Source organism: Gymnoscopelus microlampas (assembly GCF_963454915.1).
Source record: "Gymnoscopelus microlampas genome assembly, chromosome: 24".
In the NCBI taxonomy this organism is placed as follows: domain Eukaryota; kingdom Metazoa; phylum Chordata; class Actinopteri; order Myctophiformes; family Myctophidae; genus Gymnoscopelus; species Gymnoscopelus microlampas.
In genome coordinates, this window is record NC_139961.1 from 28,063,695 (window position 1) to 28,087,708 (window position 24,014).

General features: G+C 40.9%; 1 protein-coding gene across 1 annotated transcript in view; it reads left to right on the top strand.

Annotated features, from left to right (window-relative positions):
• cfap221 (cilia and flagella associated protein 221) overlaps positions 1-24,014 on the top strand; it is a gene marked incomplete at both ends in the record, with an annotated part of 50,095 nt that overhangs the window by 21,317 nt on the left and 4,764 nt on the right. The window contains 9 exons of the mRNA XM_084050951.1: positions 219-314; positions 3,092-3,182; positions 4,954-5,081; positions 8,936-9,019; positions 9,853-9,963; positions 11,357-11,551; positions 12,781-12,866; positions 14,580-14,661; positions 16,372-16,469. Coding sequence (XP_083907077.1) covers positions 219-314; positions 3,092-3,182; positions 4,954-5,081; positions 8,936-9,019; positions 9,853-9,963; positions 11,357-11,551; positions 12,781-12,866; positions 14,580-14,661; positions 16,372-16,469 — 971 coding nt within the window. The remainder of the gene's footprint in view (positions 1-218; positions 315-3,091; positions 3,183-4,953; positions 5,082-8,935; positions 9,020-9,852; positions 9,964-11,356; positions 11,552-12,780; positions 12,867-14,579; positions 14,662-16,371; positions 16,470-24,014) is intronic.

Here is a 24,014-nt window from a genome sequence, read left to right on the forward strand (position 1 = left end):
CTGCATCGAGAGCCTTCAGTGTGGAGAGTGAAGCATGCATAATACAGTACAGCACATCCCCATAGTCAAAAACAGACATTATTACAGATTGAATGATAGTCTTTCTGCTGGCAAAAGAAAAACCTAGTATTGTGATTCGAATCGTATCGTGAGTTGACTGAATCATTACATGCCTAGTTTTCACCATTCACCCTCTATCATTCTTCTACTGTCTTCAGGAGCCCAGAGGAACCCCATGCTTCCAGTTCCACGGCAGTGGTCTGCTCCAGGTCAGACACCGGGCACTCAGGCTGTTCCAGCAGGCTGCACGCAGGGTATGCACACGCACACACATTTAACATGCATATTCATACCATACACATACATAAATAATAAGCATGTGCCATGGATGTGACACGTACACACACACACACACACACACACACACACACACACACACACACACACACACACACACACACACACACACACACACACACACACACACACACACACACACACACACACACACACACAGTACAATGACCCTGGGCGACTGACCTCCAAGCTAAGTTAACCCATTAAGACCGGGGCATCTGTCATTTTAGATTTGAACCATTATCTTGGTACATTGGCTATTCAAAAATAGCAGATCTACAAGCTCATAGTGCGACACCGAGTAAGTTTATAGATCTGCTATTTTTTTTACTTAGTGAACATTTTGTGCACATTTTTATATATATATTTTTAAGCGAATATATATATATATTTTTGGGGGTAAAAAACTTTTGTTGCTGTAATCAGTGGTTCTCAAACTTTTTCATGTCTAGGGCCTCCAAAATGATATATTTGGCCGCGGACCCCCATCTCAAAATATGTTGTTCCAGGGACCCCCCAGAAGCAAAGATTTGAGTTACAAATGTTCGCTTTAAAAAATATATATATATTCAAAGATTTGCACAAAATGTTCACGATTTTTCAAAAAATAGTAGATCTACAAGCTCATAATCTGCTATTTTTGAATAGCCAAAAAATCTTAAAAATGACACAGATGCGTTCCCCGGTCTTAGTGGATTAAGGCAGTAGTACTGTCATAATCTCCAGTCCCCCATGATAAATGCATGAGTCATTCAGGTTACTTACAGTGCAGCGCTACACGTGTGTACTGTAGGTTTGCAGCCAGGGACGTGCCCCACAGCACCAACTGAACCTCTTGCCTTGTCAATGTCAGGTCACGTATTCCTCTGCGTTCATTGCTCATGTCAAACATTCCATTGGAAATAATGTGCAGGTGAACGTCATGAAGTGTCGTTCGTTTCTTTTCCAAAATGCTCCTCTCATTTCCACTTACAGTTAGTAAATGCACTAAGTCACTCTCCACCATTGCCCATACGAACACTGTAATTAGGTTTTCTAATGGTGATAATCAGTCTTGTTTCTCTCCCTTTTGTGATGACAATAAAATGAATTGAAGGTCATATTGATTAAAATGTTTACCTAAACAAATACAAAAAAACCCAAAAAACATCCACAGTTTTTTAAACAGCCCGCGGAATGAAAGTAAGAGGTTTCCTCTTCAAAAGTAATTGTACGATTGTGAAATGATAATTTTCACAGATGTTGAGTCCAGAATTATGTGTGTGTTTACCTCTGTTAGCTGTCAGCCATCATTAACCATGTGTGCTTCTGTTTTCACTGGGTAAGGTACTTTCTTTTTAAACTAAAGAGATGCTTGGAGGCAGCACCACATTGCAATGTTGCAAACTACAGGATTGCTGCCTTTTCTGTGTGGGTTTTAACTCCCATGTTTTAACCAACTGTTATTTTCTTTTATATTCGTATGCTGTACAGCTCATTGGTCAACTCTGGTTGTTTTTACATTTGCTTTATACTGTAAATACAATTTACTGTAGACATGAATCTGGTGAATAATGAACCTTAAAGGTAGGGTAAGTGATTTACTTTGGTTAAAATAAGTGTTAGATAGCTCTATATTCTGATAGTACTCATTGCTATTGAGTGTTTGTTCAGTAAAAGGAGTCTCCCATGTCTCTCCAGCGCTTTATTAAAGGAGGAGTTCACCCAAAAAATGACTTATTTTCTATCAATTGCACACCCTATGAAGCCTTGAATCCATGGATTCTGTTTTTTTTTTTGTCGCATTCTTAAGCTAATAATTTGATTCCCGTCTCCTACCGGCTATGTATCCGGTGGGAGACACAAAGTAGATTATTTGTGTCTCCTACCAGAAATACACACGGTCATCAAATTATTGTCTTAGGAATGCCACAAAAACTAAAATAAATCCATGAAATCAAGGCTTCATGGGGTGTGTAATTGATAGAAAATAAGTCATTTTTTGGGTGAACTCCTCCTTTAAACAGAACATGCATTTTCAGTGCTCTCTCCCGATTGGCTTACATTTTGTCACCTACAGTACCTGAAAATGTACTATATTCTGTTTACTAAAGAGCTGGAGAGAGACCTGTGACCGAACAAACGCTCTGTAGCAATGATTAGTAGAATATAGTACTTTAACCTTTTTAACAAAAACAAAAGAAATACTCAGAAATATCACTTACCCTACCTTTAAAGTATTTTAAGTGCGACATCTAGTGGCTGAATGTTGTCTATTGTACGTGTAATTCTAGTGTTTTGACAAGGACATAAAGGAGAAACACTACAAGTAGACTAGTACAAACAGTGAAATGATCTACTTTAACCAACAGCATGCTAGACACACACATGTTGTGTTTTAAAGCCTCACCTTGTTGTGTGAGACCCTTTATTAAGTAAAAGTTCGGAATTCATTGTGAGCTTGTAGATCGGCTATTTTCAAATGGCCGAAATGTATAGGGCTGAAGTGGTTAATGTAATAATAATCAAAATCTTCAAAGTAATTAAAGTTTTCAAATAATTGTAGTGGAGTAAAAGTACAATATTTGCCTCTGAGATGTAGTGGAGTAGAAGTAAAAGTACTGAAAATTGGGAGATTCTCCAGTAAAATAAAAACACCTCTAAACTGTACTTAAGTACAGTACTTGAGTACATGTACTTAGTTACTTTATACCACTGTTCTACACTGACTGTATGTATATCTGTTCCTTTTCAGGTGACAGTCCGTTGTCGTATGGACCGGAGACTGGCCTCTTTGAAGAAACTGGCAGTCAATATGAAGACGCTACCCACTGCACAAAAAGGTGGTGAGTGTCTTATAATGCCTTAGGATCATAGAGGTCTGGCATGTTTAGTCCATTGACTATGACTAATGGTGTACAGTATTACTTGACATTACTGTCAACCATTTCCCAAGGCACAAAGAGACTTGACGTGTGAGATAACAGCATCGCTAAATCATTGCACAATAAAGTACAGAAGTCCTGACGTCACTTGTTCATCCCCTGGGTCGCTGAAGTAATTTCTCTATGGAGAATAACATTGGGTCATCTTAGAATCGTCTCGTATAAGAATTGTGGTCCAAAAATAAACAAACTGTCTCAGCGATATTGTCAGGGAGGTGGGTCTGTATCGTTTATGATCGTCAGTCACTCATATTTGATACAGTCTGTTTCTGGCGAAAATTGTACTAATTCGGCGGAAGTAACATTAGCGTTTTCTCACCGTCAGTTGATGCTTCATATCCATAAGAGTCAAACCGATATTAAACACGTCTATGGGAATTCAGAATGGGGGAAAAAAACGCAACCCAGGTAGGATGCGTAAATTACGTCAGACTTCGGTGCTCTATACTTTTTCGTTAAGTTATGTTTTTAATGCATTTGAATGCATTTTAAAGCATGGATTATTTCAAAAGTCTGACAGATTTCAAATAAATTCTTTCCCACGTAATGCAATATTGACTCAATTACTTAGGTAGGTTTAGTGACCTGTGGAGAAAATGTAAGCATATGCAAAATCTTAAAAATGTCCTATGTTTTATGTAGTAGATTTTCAGGCAGCCTCACAGGCTGAAAATCGAGTATTGCTGATCAGAGCATTGCGTCACCCGGGATGTGACATTTGTGATTTTGTTTTGCACCAGTTAACATATTATATTTGTGATGTCCTACCGGCGACCACCCGTCTACCCACAGTCCAATTTTAACCCATTAAGACCGGGAACGCATCTGTGTCATTTTAAGATTTCTTTGGCTATTCAAAAATAGCAGATCTACAAGCACATAGCGCGGCACCGAGTACCGCGCTATGTGCTTGTAGATCTGCTATTTTTGAAAAATCGTGAACATTTGTGCAAATCTTTGAATACATTTTTTTTTTTAAGCAAACATTTGTTACTCAAATTTTGCTTCTGGGGGGTCCCTGGAACAAAATATTTTGAGATGGGGGGTCCACGGCCAAATACATATCATTTTGGGTGGTCCTTGACATGAAAACGTTTGAGAACCACTGATATTATAGCAACATAAGTTTTTTTTAAAAGACGGTTAGCATTTAGAAGACATTTTGTGGAATCTATATTCAAAGATTTGAAAAAAAAAATGCCGCGCTATGAGCTTGTATATCTGCCATTTTTGAATAGCCCAAAGAAATCTGAAAATGACACAGATGCGTTCCCGGTCTTAATGGGTTAATACAAGATGACATTTGGCCAAAGCTGTGACACAGAATTTGACATGTAACGATGCCTGTACGTACTGTATGGTCCTTACAGAATTGACTACAGTATGACTTTCTCATGCAATGGCCCAGTAATGTATCCGTTATTGAATTTCTATCCGGCGGTATGACGCTAATGGAACCCCCTTTGATGCACCGCGAGGGTTCACAGAACATGGTACATGCCTCCTGCAGGGGATATGTGTCTATTTATATTTATAGCAACTGCTGCATGTATTCATACATAAGTAGTATGTGGCTGACATTTGCTCACTGACCCCAAAAGTACATGTTCTGTTTTTTTATTGCACTTTTCCACATTATTATGCTTTGACTCACCGGGCCTGTCTCTCCCAGGCGTGGGGGGAGAGGAGACGTCTCTCCCAGGCGTGGGGGGAGAGGAGACGGGCTGTCCGAAGGAGGTCTCACCAGACAGAGTGCTTCCTTTCTCCTTTCCTGTCTTTTGCCGCGACCATGACCGACCGGTAGGTGCAGCTAGCACACACGCCAGCGCACGCACGCACGCACGCACGCACGCACGCACGCACGCACGCACGCACGCACGCACGCACGCACGCACACACACACACACACACACACACACACTAGGGCTGGGACAATTAACCCGAAAATATATCTTTCTCATATAGGTTAATCAAATAACAGAGAAGCATTTTTTTATGTATATTTTCATTTATTATATATCAATAAATCAACACCAAAAAAAAATATATATATATATTTTTTATAATAGACTAAATTGATTTGTCCAATTAACCACTTAAAAGGATAGTTCACCCCCCAAATTACTTTTTTTTCCTATCGATTATTCACCCCATGGATATTTTTTTTGTTTTTGTCGCATTCCTAAGCCAATAATTTGATGACCCGCAGTGGTTCCGGTAGGAGACTCAAAGTCTCCTTTGTGTCTCCTACCGGAACCGCTGCTTCCCGGTCCGCTAGTCATCAAATTATTGGCTTAGGAATGTGACAATATTCTCCTTGGGGTGACTAATAGATAGATTGTTTTTTCTTTTGGGGTGAACTATCCCTTTAACCTTGTATTTTACTGTACTTCGTTGTACAGTACAGTGGTACAAACATAGACGACCTATAAGCTCACAACACGTGAACATGTTGGTATCTTGTAGATCTGCTATTTACACTATTAAAAAGCCCCCCACAAATTGTTCATTAATTAACCGAGACAAAAAGTTTGAAATATTGATTTGAAGTCTTATCGCCCCCCAGCCCCACACACGACAACACCCACGTGTAATAAGAAATGAAAATAACGGGGACCTCCATTGTTTGAGAGAAACTCACTGAGATTATACAGGTTTCCCCAGCTGGCATCTTAGTCACGACACACAATTACTTGTACTCTCACACCTGCCTCTTAGTGATAATTACATGTAATTAAGCAGCGCACAAAAAAAAAAAAAAAAAAGGGTAACCGAAGCTATTTACCCCATTCAATCCGGGAACACATCTGTGTCATTTTAGATTTTAGCTATAACCTTTATTTTATACTTTGGCTATTTGGCTAAAAATAGCTGATCTACAAGCTCATAGCGCGGCACCGAGTGCCGCGCTATGAGCTTGTAGATCTGCTATTTTAGAAAAATCGTGAAAATGTGTGCAAATCTTTGAATATATGTATTTTTTAAAGCGAACATTTGTAAAATATTAAAAATATTTGGTTTCACAAATTTTCACGATTACATTTTTTTTGCAGATCTACACGTAGATCTGCTATTTTTGAATATCCAAACAAATCTAAAATGACAGAGATGTGTTCCCGGATTGAATGGGTTAACCCATGCTCAAAGACTGTTGAATATGTGCAGATTCAACAATTTATTTTGTTGGGGGACGTAAAAGATATATTTTTATTTTTTACACAAGCTATACCCATGAATTGCAGTTACATTAAATAATAATACGAATAGAGGAAAAAAAATCTTACATTAAAACAAAACAATATCAAATATACATAAGGTGTGTGTGTACCCAGAAAAATAAAGGCAGAGTACCTCAGTCTCTTGTGCAAACAGAAGACATCACATAGCCGCAGATATCAAATATGCATGAAATGTGTGGGAATGGAGCGTATTCACTTGTCTTATCATCTCTGTCAGGTGGAAACCTCATAGTATGTCTAAAACTGTTATTTTTCAGGATTCAAATTCAAAAGTAGCAGATCTACAAGCTTAAAATGTGTCGCTTCGAGACGCGTTTGGAGCTTCTGGATTTGCTACTTTTGATGATTGATTGAATACTTTATTACCGTAGTCAGAAATGTAAACAGCACGGGGTACAGTCAGACATGCATGCTAGTCTGTTCCTTTGACCTTTGACACTCACTGGTGGAAGATGTACTCAGAATGTATTGAAGTTAACCCATTAAGACCTGAAGCCGATTCTACAAATGTCTTCTAAATCCCAACAGTATTCTGAAAAAAACGTATGTTTCTATATCAGTGGTGCTCAAACCTTTTCATGTCAAGAACCCCCAAAATGATATGTATTTGGCCGCGGACCCCCATCTAAAAATGTTTTGTTACTGTACCCCCAGAAGCAAAGAATAGAGTTAAAAATGTTCGCTTTAAAAATAAATATATATTCAAAGATTTGCACACATTTTCACGATTTTTCAAAAATAGCAGATCTACAAGCTCGCAGCGCGGCACTTGGTGCCGCGCTACGAGCTTGTATATCTGCTATTTTTGAATAGCCAAAGTGTAAAATAATGCTTTTAATGCTTTGTTCGGTGGTGCTCCTTTTCGGTCTGAATCCTGCCTGTTCCTCTGAAAGAATTTCCTCTGTCTTCCTCCTCAGTCTGTCCAAGATGATCCGCAGCATGACTTTGCTAGCGTGACAGATAACATAAGGCTGGTGGTTCTGTAGTTTTGGCACTGCCTTGAATTCCCTTTCTTGGGAATGGGGATAATTGGAGATTGGGTACATTTTTCTTGGTTTCCCATATATTTTGGCAGATGCGTGTCAGTGCTATTATCATTTCTTGCCCTCCATGCTTCCAAAGCTTTGCTGGGACGTTATCAATGCCAGGTAATTTGCCAATTTTTTTTTATTGGTGCTAGCCACTCCAAGGACTGACTTTGTGTGTATGTATGTCTGTCCGTAAAAAAGTAATAATTTTGGACATACAAGGTTTCCACCCGACCGCAAAGATGACGTGCTCACCGCCGGTTATTGTTCAAGGCCGTCCGCACATGCCCTCTGTAGCCGTCGTAGATTGGCTGTTCACCAGCCTTTTTCAAAACGACTGCCACTCATGAGAGTCTTTAGATGTACAAGAAGCATTGTAAGAGGGGACTCATCCTCCTGAGTCTGCACTTACATTTTTCAATCGCCTCTTCTGGGAAGAAAAAAAAAAAGCCTTTTGGCGCTTTGTGTCTCATGAGAGTCATGACAGTGTGCAAACATGGCAGCACCATTTGTGAGCTGCTGTGACAGAAGGAAGGACGTCCATTGAAACACAACCATCCCAAGGTCTATTAATCCATGAGGACCGGGAACCGGCATCTGTTTGTTTCTTCTTTCGGCTATTCAAAAATCGTGAAAATGTGTGTGCACATCTTTGAATATATATATATATATAAATATATATATATATATTTTTTTTAAATACATTTAGTTTTTGGAGGTCCTTGACATACAAAAAGTTTGAGCACCACTGATACATAGCAACTGTTAGGATTTAGAAGACATTTGTAGAATCCCCAGAAGCAATAAGATTTGATTTAGAAATGTTCCCTTAAAAAAAAATATATATATTCAAAGATTTGCACACATTTTCTAGATTTTTCAAAAATAGCAGATCTACAAGTTCATAGCGCACTATGAGCTCGTATATCTGCTACTTTTTGAATAGTCAAACAAATGATGCTTCCTCCGGTCTTAATGGGTTAATCAAAATGTGCACAAAGCAACTACCTTTATTATACATTTGATAAAGCTACTGCTACCTCTGTAAACTCTCTAAACCTTGCTATTTGTTCCAATAAGCTACCAAGTTATGCTTGCATGTTTAACAGAAAATGCACAATAGTTTTCTAATGCAATGTGACACAGCTCTGTTTACACATCGCTTTATTCCCATATGTATTTTATTTTTTATCATTTTTGTACATACATTTACTAGTCTTGACTCATGTTTGTTTAGTTTCATGTTTGCTTTGGCAATGTAAACGCATAGTTTTCTCAGGCCAATGAAGCCCATTGAATTACATTTAGAGCCCTTGTATTTTTTATCAATAGAGCTGGCTGGGCTTGTAATACAAAAAGTAGCATTTCCTTCCCTCTCATCTTCCAGGTTCCCTCTAATTTGAGGCCAGTTCCTGTGGACCCCTGCATCGATGTGACCGTCAAATCAAACATCCCCTACTTCAACCTCCAGGTACTGTACAGGCAGCTCTATAGACAAATCCACAGAACGGCAATCATAATCGCGGTGTCAAGCGGCTCCGCACCGCGACACCGCAGCTATGATTGCCTACAGGCAGCGTGTCTGTGGATTCGTCTATACCATTGGTTCTTTATTTTTTTCAAGGACCCCCATATCTCTGAGAGAGAGTGGGTAAATTAGTTTCCATTTGTACACTCTGGAGGTCCATTTGGTCCTCCCTGATATTTTGAAATGGGCCCTGATGCCAGAAAGGTTTGGAAACCGCTGCACTTTGTCTTTGGCAGATCTACAAGCTCATAGCGCTAGAGTTCTCAAATTCTACCCGAACCCGACCGGGCCCGACCCGACCCGACATTTTCGGCCCGAGCCGGGCCTCAAAAGTATGCTAATAGGTCGGGCTGAGCCGAGCCTCGGGCTCCATGAAAAAAAAAAGATATATATTTTGTTTTAATGATTTTTTAAAATAATAATAATAATAGATAAATACACATTCAGAACAGAAAAAAAAAATCTTATTTTTTCCCCCCTCTGGTTTTTTCGGGCTTTCGGGCCTAACATGATGGTAATAGTCGGGTTCGGGCCGAGCCTCGGGCCGGCCCAGTTAGGGCCCAGTTAGGGCCGAGCCTTAATTTTCAGGCCCGTTGAGAACTCTACATAGCGCTATAAGCTTGTATATCTGCTAATTTTTAATAGCCAAAGTATAAAATAATGGCTATAGCTACAATCTAAAATGACACAGATGCGTTGCGGGATTAAATGGGTTTACGTGTCTCCGTGGTTGTACCGTTACACAGCGTTAACGTGGCTGTGTGGTGGTATTACAGGTTCCTCAGCGCTACAAGCAGATGGGATACCACCAGGCGGTGTCCACATGGGAGGCGTACGCCAGCTACGTACCCACCACCCTGGCCCGACCCCTACGCACTGGAGCCCTGGTAACTATATACAGCACTGTTTCCCCAAAGAGGGATGGAGAGAGACGGGGAGGTGAGGTGAGGTCAGTGGGGTGTGTGTGGGGAGTTGGCTAAAACAGAGAGACAGATTGGTTGGACATAGACCAACGGACCAACGGAGAGACTGAGGAAGAGATGGTAGAAAGAGAGAGAGAGGGAGAGAGAGAGAGATATAAAATGGGAGAGACAGACATGGCAGGACGACAGGCCAGCCGAGACAGGAGAGTGACAGGAGTGAAGAGTATAAAAGGTGGATGGTGTTTGTCAGAGCCTCTTCCTGGTGGCTGGGGGGGGGGGGGGGGTTTACCGGGCATCTACAACAACCCATTGTTATGGGTCGTGATACATATCCCATTTATTTACTTATTTTCTTGATAATGTTGTCAGGGTCAGGGTATTCGCCATGAAAAACATGAGCTCCCAATTGTCCTCGACATACTGTAAGTGAAAACCGCAGATCAGCTATTTTCACTATATTTTGAAACGGGGCTTAAGTGGTTGATTCATAATATGTGTAAGTTTCGAGCCAAAAGTTACAATACTTGTTTGTCAGAGCCTCTTCCTGGTGGCTGGGGGGAGGGCGGGCACGGGGCATCTACAACAACTCATTGTTATTTTTTTGTTGTTCTTGATCATGTTTTTATCTCTTTTTTTGTGTGTGAAGCACTTTCGGCTGCATTTGATGTTATGAAAGGTGCTACACAAATAAAAGTTTAATACGTTGATTATTAAATTGTTGGGTTTTTCACCATGAAAAGCTCCTTTGTCCAAACATACTACCTTGACATACAAGTGAAGCAGATCAGTTTGTTTTCACTAAAGTCAAAAGTTGCAGTAGTTCCATTTGAAATGTACTCAAGTAAATGCACTTACAGTAGTTACTGTCCACACTGCTGTCCGTCCGTCCGTCCATCCATTCATCCACATGGATCCACATAAGATTTCAGTAATTTGGATTCCATAGAAGTTGGCATGTCTTCTATTGAAGCATGCACCCCGAAAATAGCAAGCTTGTAGAGCTTCGGTTATTCATTATTTCAAATCTTCCCGAAAATCCTAATGATCTCAGATATTTCATGAAAGCAAAGGTTAACCCTCTGGCGCCTGGCATTTTGTTTTAAAATACAAACATGATTCCTTTTTTTAGTCAGGGCGGTATGGCCCACTTTAGCATCAACCTGCAATTTCTTCAACTGGTTGGCTGTGTGTCTAGTACCAAAACATCGTCATTTTACATATTGTGCTAATTGTTTATCAAACGCAGCGCTAGTGTGTGTGTATTAGGACTTGGCCTAACATTTCTCAGTCGTGAGATTTCATTTTGCTTTAATTCATACCTGCTCTTCAGCCTCACTGCACATTTCTTTTTTTCCAGGACGAGCTGCTGCCCGGGGTGACCTCTGGCGAGTCCCTGGCCTCAGCGGAGACCCAGCCTGAGATGAAGGAGAGCCAGCAGGAGGGGACGGAGGTGGAGTTGGAACCAGAAGACCACGTCGTCACCCCGAGCCTGAGCTTCTCTGCCGAAGCTCTCCTCCTCCGACCGGCTCCTGCAAACCCACTCAGGATCTTTGTAAGGGCTGCTCGCGTTGAAACATTTCAGCTGACCCCACGGCACTGATGTGTCTGTGTTTTCTTTTCACTTACTGTTATGTTTACACTGAGTGTGTGTGGCCTTTTCTTTACTTTTATACTTATTTACCAAGGTCAGCGGCACCTCATCAATACCTGCTGTGCGCCCTTCTCCTGTTTGTTTACTTGTGCTACTGTATACCTGAAAGCAATTACAGCAAAACAAAAAGAGAAATGAAGAAAACAAGTAGATGTCAGTGCTCACTGGTCAGTGTGTTGAACAGTATCTTGACTTACCCTTTATGCCTAAGCTTTTTTTGCCTTTTATTTTGCCATATTGAAAAACAATAGTTGAAATTGTCGATCTACAAGCGCACAACGTGTCGATGTATATCTGCTAGTTTCACTTTCATAAAATGTTATTTAAAAAAAAAATGCTTCAAAGGTTTAGGCATGTAGCCTGGTAAACCCTCCCTCCGGAAATCTCATTTCCATTTGATTTCAGAAAGGAGTCTGGTCTGAAACGCCTTTCTCCAATAATCGCTCTGCTCGCCGAGCCGACGAGCCTATCAGCGTCGTCGCTCATTGTTCTGTGATTGACAGCGACAGTTGGCCAATCAGGTGGCGAGTTCGAATGAACCCGAGTGCAGCCTGAGAGCCGCCGAAAAAAGACGAACGGCAGCCATTGTTGTTTGTGCGAGTGCCTTCACTTCTTACTTTCAGTTTTATAACGCTTTCAAACTTCTTTTTTGAGCCACGGAATTTACTTATAAGATATCGTTTGGATAGAATTTAGTTGTTTAACTTCATATATGTGGTCAATTAATCATGACAGAGCCTATTTAAAAATATAAATTTAGAGAACCGGCAGGGGCGGGGAGTGACACGCATGTATCCCAATAAGGCAACCTATTTTCGGCATGGCCGTCCCAAAAGTCCCGTTGCGTCACATAGTCTGGAGCTCGTCAAAATGAACTGCTCATTGGCTGAAGGGGAAAACGATCATTGGTTGAAGGGGTTGTCAGTCAACGGTATTACTCCCGCCCAACTCCAGCCCACAGCGATTATTGCAGAAAGGCGTTTCAGACCAGACTCCTTTCTGAAATCAAATGGAAATGAGATTTCCGGAGGGAGGGTTTACCAGGCTATTAGGCATGAGGGGTAAGATAGGGCCATATATGTGTTTTTCCCCTTTTCCCATTCCTTTGTGTTTTTTTTGTTTTTGTTTAGAACCCAGCTCCAGGCCTCCGAACCTACAAGGTCACCCCTAAATACTTGGAGAGTGACCTGGAGTATCACCTCTGTCCACTGCCCAGGTAACAGCCAAACATGACACGTTTGAGCTAGTAGATTTTCTACTTTTGCTATTTTTGAATTTGAATCCTGAAAAGTAAACTGTTTTGGACATATGATGTTTCCACCCGACAGAGACTATATCTGTGTGTACAAGATTGACTATTCAGATCATAGGTTTCACTCCCTCCTCTGTTATCTCCCCACCTACAGTACACTAGTATAGACAGATTCTGTACCACATCAAAATATTCTCTTATTGGGGTCCCTGGCACTAAATATACTCAAATGATTGTCCGCTGCCTAATCTATCTAAATGTTGGCGGTCCTTGACATGAAAATGTTTGAGAAGCACTTTGCAGCGGTGGAAAAAGTACTACATTTTTTTACTTAAGTAAAAATGTATCCATACCGCAATGTAGAAATACTCTGTTACAAGTAATTTACTTGAGTAAAAGTACAAAAGTATTGGCATCAACATGGCATCTACTCAAAGTACCAAAAGTAAAAGCACTCGCTGAAGTGGTTACTGTACTGTATGTTTTGTAATAATAATCAAAATATACAAAGTAACTAGTGACTAAAGTTTTCAAATAATTGTAGTGGAGTAAAAAGTACAATATTTGCCTCTGAGATTTACTGGAGTAAAATTATTGAAAATTGGAAATACTCCAGTAAAGTAAAACATACCTCAAAATTGTACTTAAATACAGTTCTTGAGTAAATGTACTTAATTACTTTACACCACTGGCGCTGTGTTCAAAGTTTGTCCTGTCTTGTTTGCTCAGTGTCTGATCCTCCTGTCAGTTAGATGAGCAGCATGTGTGAGAGTGAGCCATGTTGAAAGATGTTCCGTCACTGTGTGATGCTGTCACACAGAAACCTTGTATCTCAATTTTTCAGCTTTCAAACTAATTGTATAACATTGTGTTTCAGATTAAACGTATACATAGATAGCTTCATAGACTTGTTTGACAGCACCATCATCTGTGTACTGTATGTTGGATTCATGTTAATGTGTATTTTCAGACATTTAACCTCTTAGCCCATTAAGACCTGAGATAGGATTCTACAAATGTCTAACAGTTTTCTGAAACACTTATGTTGCTATAATATCAGTGGTGCTCTAACTTTTTTCATGTCAAATTATATGTATTTGGCTGCGGATCTGAAAACTTTTTGTTCCAGGGACTCCCAGAAGCAAAGATTTGAGTAAAACATGTTTTCTTTAAAAATATGTATACCGTATATTCAAATTATTATATATTGATTTCTCAAAAATAGCAGATCTACAAGCTCATAGCGCGGCACTCGGTGCCACGCTATGAGCTTGTAGATCTGCTATTTTTGAATAGCTAAAGTATGAAATAATGGTTTAAGTGGTTACACAGATGCGTTTCCCGGTCTTAATGGGTTAAAACGTCAATAGGCCTCCTTAGTAAACTTGACCAGACAGACAAAAACAGACACACTTTTCACTATGAATTATTTTCTAACTATATAGATGACTTTCGCTTGTAGATCGTTTTTTTTCGGAGAAGAGGTTTGGTGTAGAGGGGGGGGAAAAAGCAGACTAAGTAGAGCGTGAAAGGTTAAGTTTACTAAGTAGGCCTATTGGCAAAATGTATTATATTTAGCCAATGAAAATGGCTTTTACATGTCTTGAAAATAACAGTTTTTGGACGTACAAGGTTTCCGCCTGACAGCGGCGATATAACAGCCTTGTGCATTTGCAGGTATGGCGTCCCAGAGGGCAGCGCTCAGCGCGTCCACACCCCAAACACTCAGACGTGTTCCCGGAAGTTTCTGGACCATAAGGTGCGTCTGTCTGAGAGGCTTTTAATCCATTAAGACCGGGAACGCATCCGTGTCATTTTTTTTTAGATCTCTTTGGCTATTCAGGAATAGCAGATCTACAAGCTCACAGATTGTAGATCTGCTATTTTTTAAACATTGTGGTTTTTTTTTGCAAATCTTTTGAATATGTATAATTTTTTTAAAGCGTACATTTTTAACTCGAATCTTTGCCTCTGGGTGGTCCCTGGAACAACACATTTTGAGATGGGGGTCTGCGGTCAAATACATATATTTTTGTTGTTTGGTTGCTATATCAGTGGTGCTCCAACTTTTTCCATGTCAAAGACCCCCAAAATTATATGTATTTGGCCGCAGACACCCATCTTAAAATATTTTGTTCCAGGGACCCCCAGAAGCAAATATTGGAGTTAGAAAAGTTCGCTTTAAAAAAATATATACATATTCAAAGATTTGCACAAATTGTCAAGATTTTTCAAAAATAGCAGATCTTCAAGCTCATACAGTAGCATGGCACCGAGTGCCGCGCTATGAGCTTGTAGATCTGCTATTTTTTAATAGCCAAAGACATCTGAAAATGACACAGATGCGTTCCCGGTCTTATTGCATTAAAGTCGGTCAAAGTTTCACGCCCCAATAGTCTTCTCTGTTTTTTTCTGGGGCGTTATGGCCCCGACTCTTGAGCCTTGGCCCACAACAACAAATGTAAACACACAGTCCAATGGAAGCTAAATCGAAAATCAATAGAGTACCGAAGAAGTCCTGACGTCACTGCCACTACCTCTGGGTCACAGAGTTTTTTCCCATAGGCAAATCTTAGATTGCGTCATATAAGAATTGTGTTCCAAAAATAAACACATTAGGCTAATCAACTGGGGACCCCCAAAAATAATTTGTGTGTGTGTGTGTGTGTGTGTGTGTGTGTGTGTGTGTGTGTGTGTGTGTGTGTGTGTGTGTGTGTGTGTGTGTGTGTGTGTGTGTGTGTGTGTGTGTGTGTGTGTGTGTGTGTGCGTGCGTGCGTGCGTGCGTGCGTGCGTGCGTGCGTGCGTGCGTGCATGCATGCATGTATACTTCCCACAGATTACAACCACACACAGAGACTTTGAAAACATGACCAACGACAAAAAACTCCCATATCTGCTGGGCGAAGTACAACAATGTGCAAACACAGCAGCAAGATTCGTGAGTTGTTGTGATAGGAGAAGGATATCGAACGGAACACAACCACCCTAAAGACTAATCATTGTGTATATTCCTACACTATACCTGCACCCAGTGATCTTGGTACATAGAAATTGATCTATTGAAGATTCTGACTTTCAAATGTACATTTTTTGTTTTGATTGTATTGCTGTCTTTTTGCTTTGGCAATGTAAACGTATGTTTTCTCATGCCAATAAAGCCCTTTGAATTGAATTGAATTGAATTGTATGTATGTATGTATATATTTAAATATATATATATATATATATATTTAAATATACTTTTTCATGCACTGAACAACTACTTTATGCCTAACGGTATATCTGCAAAAGAGAAGCCATGGGTAGACGAAGCCGGAGGGAATACAGCAGAATACAGAAATAAAAACAACACCCAAACACGTTCTCAAAAATAGATCAGACGGGGGGGGAAGCAAGTGGAGGTTGTGTTCCTGACCTAATGATGTATGCCCGATATAGATTTAATTATTCATTCATTCATTCTGAACAGGAAGTGATCAACGGCATCATGACCTGGAAGAGTCTTGATTCAGCCACGTTGTGTCTCTCGACCTTATCCACCCTTACCAGCGACGAGGCCTTGTGCAGGTAAGTCAAACTTACTATTATTATTTTTTGTTTATATTTATAAGGATTTTCTGAGCCTTTATGTTGGGGTTCTCAGACTTTTTCATGTTAAGGACCCCCAAAAGATTTTTTTTTGGCTGCGGACCCCCTGTCTAAAAAAATATTTTTGTGCCAGGATTTTTCAAAAATAGCAGATCTACAAGCTCATAGCGTGGCACTCTGTGCCGCGCTATGAGCTTGTATATCTGCTATTGCTATCTGCTATTTGAATAGCCAAAGTATAACATACTAGAGTTTCGGGGGGCTACGCCCCCCTCAACCCCAGCCGCGCACGGGGCCCAGCGTGGGTGCGTGTATATTGGGGTACCCAAATCGCCGGAGTAAAAGTGTCCAAAAGGAAAAAAAAAAAAGGAAAAAAAATTGGAAAAAATGTTAATAGTGATTGTTACTTTGGTGGTCCGCGGACCCCTGTGAGTGTTGGGACCCCCGGGGACCCCCCTGGAACATGGCGGACCCCTTTGGCAGTTTTTTTTTTTTTTATGCACCGTTTGCTTGTTTCTGTCGCTTGTTTTTTAAAACCTGGCAGCAAACTTGGCAACCCGACTGACATCACTGACCTATCCTTGGTATTTGTACTTCCGGGTTGCATAATGATGACATCACTGTCGAGTCCTGTGGTGTCATGAACCTAGGCAGGTTTGTTTACCAGATTACCCTGGGCAGCGTGCTGTGCTGTGGCCGTGGCTGTTTGTTTTTGTGTTTGGGATGAACATGGCACGTGAAGGACGGACATATTGTGATCGAGACATGAGTGAAGTGAAAGTAACGGCCTGGGTGGAACAAAGGAGGTACGTAAGAAGGGGGGGGGGTTGAAGCAAAGGAGCTGTGTGTGTGGTGTTGTGGAGGAGATGGGCAGAGTGCAATGGCGGCCGCTGGTGTTGTTCCGGCGAAACCCGTCGCCGTGCGGTGTCGGTGGTGTGCACGGTAAACGGTACGAAGCTGCCTCCCCTTCCGTTTTGTCCGACATTTGGTGAGTAGAATTAATTATGTTGCGCGGTGGAAAAGGTGTAGTGAGCAATGAGATGTCCCCTACGCGACGCGTAAATTCAGCGCGGCCGCCGTGGCGAGTCAGTTGGCGACATGTGGTCTGGCGGTGCGTTGTTTATTCGATAACAGAGCTGTGGGGTGTCCTCACCGAGGGTGCGGAAGTCGCTCGCCATTTATATAGTTAGATGGTTAAAGTGGTTAAAATGATTGTGACGCTATTTAACTAATTTTGCTTCATGGCAGTGTTTCTCAGACTTTTTAAATTCAATTTCAAAGACCCCCTTAACTGTCAGAGTTACAGATCTGTACGGGCCCATTTGGAAACCCCCCTCAAGTAACCCTGAGGGTTGGATAGTCACAAAGTAGAGAGAGACAGGACACGTGGGGCAGGACTGGCTCAGGAGGCAGAGCGGCGTTTGATCGCAGGCTCCCCCAGAGTTGGTGTCAAAGTGTCCTTGAGCAAGACGCTGAAACCCTAATTGCTCCTGATGAGCAGGTTGGTGCCTTGCATGGTTTCCTCTGCCCGCCGTCGGTGTATGAATGTGTGTGAGAATGGGTGAATGTAAATGCACAATCATTGTAAAGCGCCTTGGATAAAGGCGCTATATAAATGCACCATTTACCATTTAAATGCACCATTTACATGGAGAAAGAGCAGGGTAGTGACACGCAGCAAATGGTCTGACCAGCCGGGGTTCGAACCGGGGACTCGCTGTTAGGCATTGTAACCAGTGGTGTAAAGTAACTAAGTACAGGGTCCCCACGGTCATGAAATTCCTGGAAATATTTTGAAATAAAAAAAAAAAAAATCCAGTACTGGAAAAGGTTTGAAATTGATCAAACATCATCAAAGGTCCTGGAATTTATCAAGGGTCCTGGAAAAATATTTGGCTATGCATTGTTTTTGGCTATTGATTTTGTTAAAACAAAAAAATTTCATAAACATGAATAATATTACACGAAATATGTAACATAAGTAGTTTTTCGCCGAACGGGCTGTGTGACGGCAGCCTAATGTATGTCTCAAACTTTATTTTTGCTACACTGCCTATCTTTGGGCATTCTACATAGGAGTAAGAGACACATTATTGCGCCGAATGATTGTTATATAGGCCTGGAAATTGGGCTAAATATTCTGGAAAAGTTTTGGAAAAGTTTTGGAAATTCATTGCTAAAAATGTGTGGGGACCCTGTAAGTATATTTACTCAAGCACTGTACTTCAGTACGATTTTGAGGTATTTTTGATTGAGGTAAGCTCATAGCGCGGCACCGAGTGCTGCGCTATGAGCTTGTAGATCTGCTATTTTTTTTAAATCTTGAAAATGTGTGCACATTTTTGAATATATATTTTTTAAAGCTAACATTTGTAACTCAAATCTTTGCTTCTGGGGGTCCCTGGAACAAAATATTTTTAGATGGGGGTCCGCGGCCAAATACATATCATTTTGGGGGTCCTTGGCATGAAAAAGTTTGAGAACCACTGTCCTAAACTGTTACTCTTCAGGATTCAAATTCAAAAACTGAAAAAGCAGCAGATAGACAAGCTTCAAGCTTGAGGATCTGCTACTTTTGATATTTTTGTTTGTGTGTGACGCTGTAGTATGATCAAGTAGGGCCTTAATTTACGTAAAAAATAAAAACATAAATATGGAGATGGGATGTTTCTGCCCGACAGCAACGATATACTCTGCCGTACAATAAGTAGCGCCATCACAATGGCGATTTTGGTCAGATTTTCTCAATTTCTCGTCTCCATCAAGCAGCTTGACCACAGATTACAGCGAGAAGGGAACTGCAAGTTCATCTAAACTGATCAAAAACTCTCTAGAGGAGCCATAACCACCATTATGGATAAAGCCATGTCTTATCAATCTTATCAAGAAATGAGTGCAGTCCAAAAATAAGTGTGTTCAAAATTGTGATGTGCCATTATTCTCTTTATCTCTCTCTCTCTCTCACATGCACGCATACACTCACACACACACTCGCATGCACGCATGCATACACTCACACACACACTCGCATGCACGCATGCATGCATGCATACACTCACACACACACACTCGCATGCACGCATGCATACACTCGCACGCACACGCACACACACACACACACACACACACACACACACACACACACACACACACACACACACACACACACACACACACACACACACACACACACACACACACACACATATAGTTTCTAGTCGGGCAGAAACCTTGTATGTCCATATTTCAAATCATGACTTTGTCATACAGTAGTGTGGCACAAAAGTAGCGAAAATAGCCGATCTACAAGCTCTACAAGTCCTTGTAGATCTGCTATTTTTGCAATTTTGAAAGCGGTTAAGTTTGTCTGTGGGTTTTACAAAATATTCAACCAATGAAAAGTATTTTTTCCCCATGTCTTGAAAAGTACACACGCACACATAAGCACACGCACACACACTCTTGGTGACTCTCTGTCTTCCTCTCTCTTCGGTGCTGCTGTCCGGAGGCAAAATACAAACTGCGACTATGCAACGCAATGACAATAATTGTTTGGGGATTGCTTGTGTTTATGAGAAAGCATGGGGCTATGGGGGGTGTGTGCTTAGAATACATTCTGATTACGTAAAAGTTTGATTTACTTCAAACAAATTCTGTTTTATAATGGTAATTATAACGGAGCATGATTGGAGACAATTATCAAAATAACTGTATTTGTTTTCAAACATGTGATCTGTGACAACCTAATCACTGATGGGAATACATTATTCTGCTAGACTTGCCCAACACCACACCACGTCAAATCCTTTACTATGATAAGCACTATGTGATCTGATCGTGCCGTTATACATTTGTGACTGTTGATTTGCTAGTGAGCTCAATGGTGAAAACAGAACTATATCACTAAATCTACATTAGAACTATAGTTAACTGAAAATGCACAACTTTAGCTGTATTCAGCTACATATTACACTCGCACGCACGCACGCACGCACGCACGCACGCACGCACACACAGCACGTGCTGTACCTGCAATCATTAATAACAAACAGTTAATCTCTTTCTGTCTCTTAAAGTGTTAAGATTATTGTCATAGGCAGTTTGATATAAGACTTTCAATGAACGTGATCTTGTAATCTTATGTGAACTGAGTTCAAAATTCCATTTTCAGCCTGAAACCACTGGCTTAATACACAAATGACTGTCTTGTGAAAAAACAGTATTGGTTGTAATGTGTGTAGCACCCACAGTGCTACGCAGTTGGCACCTGGCTGTGCATCATAATTTGGCATAATTTAGTAGCATCATAGTGCTTTGCGGTTCGCAGTCTGCATCATAATTGGCCAATAATGTGTTTACCATAGTGCGTCGCACCTGCTTGCGTCTTACTCCTTCATGCAACCCCACGCTTCCATACCCTCCTCTGCATGTAACTACAGTAGGTAATGTCTTAAGTGTTATGCCTGATTTATACTTTGTTGCGCTCCGTGTGGAGCATCGAAAAAGCAGAACGTGTTGCACTGCGACACGTTGTGAGCTTGTAGATCTGCTTTTTCTTTTTATTAAAGATATTTTTGGGGTCTTTTTCTGCCTTAATTGATATATACAGTAGACTGACAGGAAATGGGGAGAGAGAAATGGGGAGTGACATGCAGCAAAGGTCGTCGGGATCGGGATTCGAACCCGCGACACAGTGCCCGGCCCGCTACGCCAGATCTGCTTTTTCTGATGTGTGACACCGTTCGGTGCCCAACTAAGTATTAATCAGGCCCCTACATGCACGCACGCATGCACACACACACACACCCTTAGCGAACAATATATAAAGTGAAAATGTTTTACACACGCGCACGCACTTATGTACGCGCGAGCGCGCGCGCACACACACACACACACACACACACACACACACACACACACACACACACACACACACACACACACACACACACACACACACACACACACACACACACACACACACACACACACACACACACACACACACACACACACACACACACACACACACGCGCGCACGCATCCACCCAGCAAAAACGGCACAAAGCAAAAATGTTTTTCTTGTCGGTACAAGACCTCCGAGTCCCATGCTCGCTAGAAATACATGCCTCCATTCATTTTGTTCCTTTCTCTCAACCCATTAGCAGGAGCAGACATCTCCCACATGGATAAAAAAAACTTCAAGAACAGTTCTCTCTCTCTTTCAGCAAGCCGTGTGTCCTTGCTCTCTTCAACAAACCTACATGTTTTCTTCATGTATGTTTTTTTGTTGATGTTGTCGGGGTGGCTGACCTTCACATCGTCGTTAATGTACAGCTGAGGCGAACACGAGGAATGGAATGTGGATAAACAGTGTTATTAATGGCCTGTTTCTTCTGCCAGCGCTAGGACATTACTGTAGTGTGTTTTTCTGCGCTGTCAAAGTAGGGAGGCATTTACCCTTATGCCTGTCACTGGAACATGTTATTTAGTATATATACATCTGCACACAGTACAATCCTGTGCGTTGACCGACTTAAGCTGGCGTGTGACGGAAAATAGCTGATTTACAAGCTCACACCATGACGTTGTGAGATTGCAGTGTTTTAGCAGTTTTTGACCATTTTGATTCTATGAGGCTATTTTAACATACCACAAAAGGTCAACCAGGAAGACCACATTTGGTTCTAGATGGTTTTATCGCCAACATGCATCTAGGTCATCTACTGTAGGTCAAACATCGTTGCTGTTGGAGAGAAATCTTGTATATCCATATTTCAACATATTTCATAAATTAACTCTACTTTCAAAGTGAACGTTGTTAAGTATGTCTGTGGGTTTTAAAACGTTTTACAAATCCTATTTAATCAATTAAATGTGTTCACAAGAGCTTGTGACTTCCATTGGAACACGGGTCCCCCCCCCCCCCCCCCCCATTTCCTGAAAAGTAACAGTTTTGGACATACGAGGTTACCACCCGAGAGCGACAATAATACACATTGAAATAATCATTTATTCAAAACTATTTTAGGTAACAATATTCTGTAGGTCACACACACACATTGAAACAATCATTTATTCAGCGCTATATGCATAAGTAGACTGAATAAATGATAATATTTTGAAGTGAGCACAGCGCTCTTAGCCATCTTGTTCCCTTTACGCTGTATTGCTCGCGCCTCGTGCACCTGTCTCAACCAATTAGCAGTCAGGTGTGCAGATAAGAAGAACCTCCCTTTTCATGACCTTATAGTCCATTTAAGCCATTAAGACCGGGATCGCATCTGTGTAACAACTTTGACCATTATTTTATACTTTGGCTATTCAAAAATAGCAGATATACAAGCTCATAGCGCGGCACCGAGTGCCCCGCTATGAGCTTGTACATCTGTATTTTTTTTCAAATCATGAAAAAAAAGATTTGAGTTGCAAATGTTCGCTTCAAAAAGAAAAAAAAAATCAAAGATTTGCACACATTTTCACGATTTTTCCAAAAATAGCAGATGAGCTTGTATATCTGCTATTTTTGAGTAGCCAAAGTATAAGATAATGGTTAAAGTGGTTAAAATCTAAAATGACAGATATTTTCCCCGTTTTAATGGGTTATAAAAAAAAGCAAACATGAATTTTTCATCACACACAATATTGTTTTGGGCTGCACGAATGGCTGTGAGTTGATATCTCCCTTTTTTCGATGGCCTCTTCACCTCGCTGGAAAAAAAGGTGAACTCACGTGTTATTATCTCAACACTCTCGGAAACATTTAGAAAGCCCAGAATCGTGTCCTTATCTCACCCAGGCATCATCTCCAAGCAAGCAGCCACTGGGTTGCTAATGCACTCGGTCCCCCGACCTTTTCTGGATCGGAGCCCACTTGAAAATCTCTAAAAAGCGTTGGCGGTCGACCTGTCTGACCACTCAAAAGGGATGTTTCACTTTCAAACATGTTTGGGGTCATTTTAACATCTACTCAGGCTTTTGTGAGCACCCCAGACAGATATTTATGTTGCTTGATTCAGTATTTAGATATTTGATTTATTTATCAGACATGCCCCCTTTCTATACAATCCTATATTGTAACTTCAAACTCCATTTTAACCGTGTTAGACTCATCGAAAACACACGTCCTTGGTTCTTGTGACTGATATCGGCCTTGTTTGGGGCCTTGGGGGGGGTCCGTGTTTTTTCATAATTTATTTTATAATTTATTTGGCAAGCAGTCAGGTGTTCAGATAAGAAGAAACTCCCTGTTCATGACCTTATACCAAGGGGTTTTCAATGAATTGCTAATGCACAGCTTTTCAAAGTGGAGGGAGCCAATTGGAACGGAGAGTGGAAAAAAAGAAAATAATCTGTGTTCAAATGGATCCATTGTAGTTACAAAAGCTCTCGTTAAATACTTTTCAGTAGTTAAATATTTATAAAACCCACACACAGATTGCCTGTAGATCAGCTATTTTTTGCTACAATTGTGCAACACCGTCATACGCCAAAGTTTAAAATAGGGCATTCATTTATGAAAAA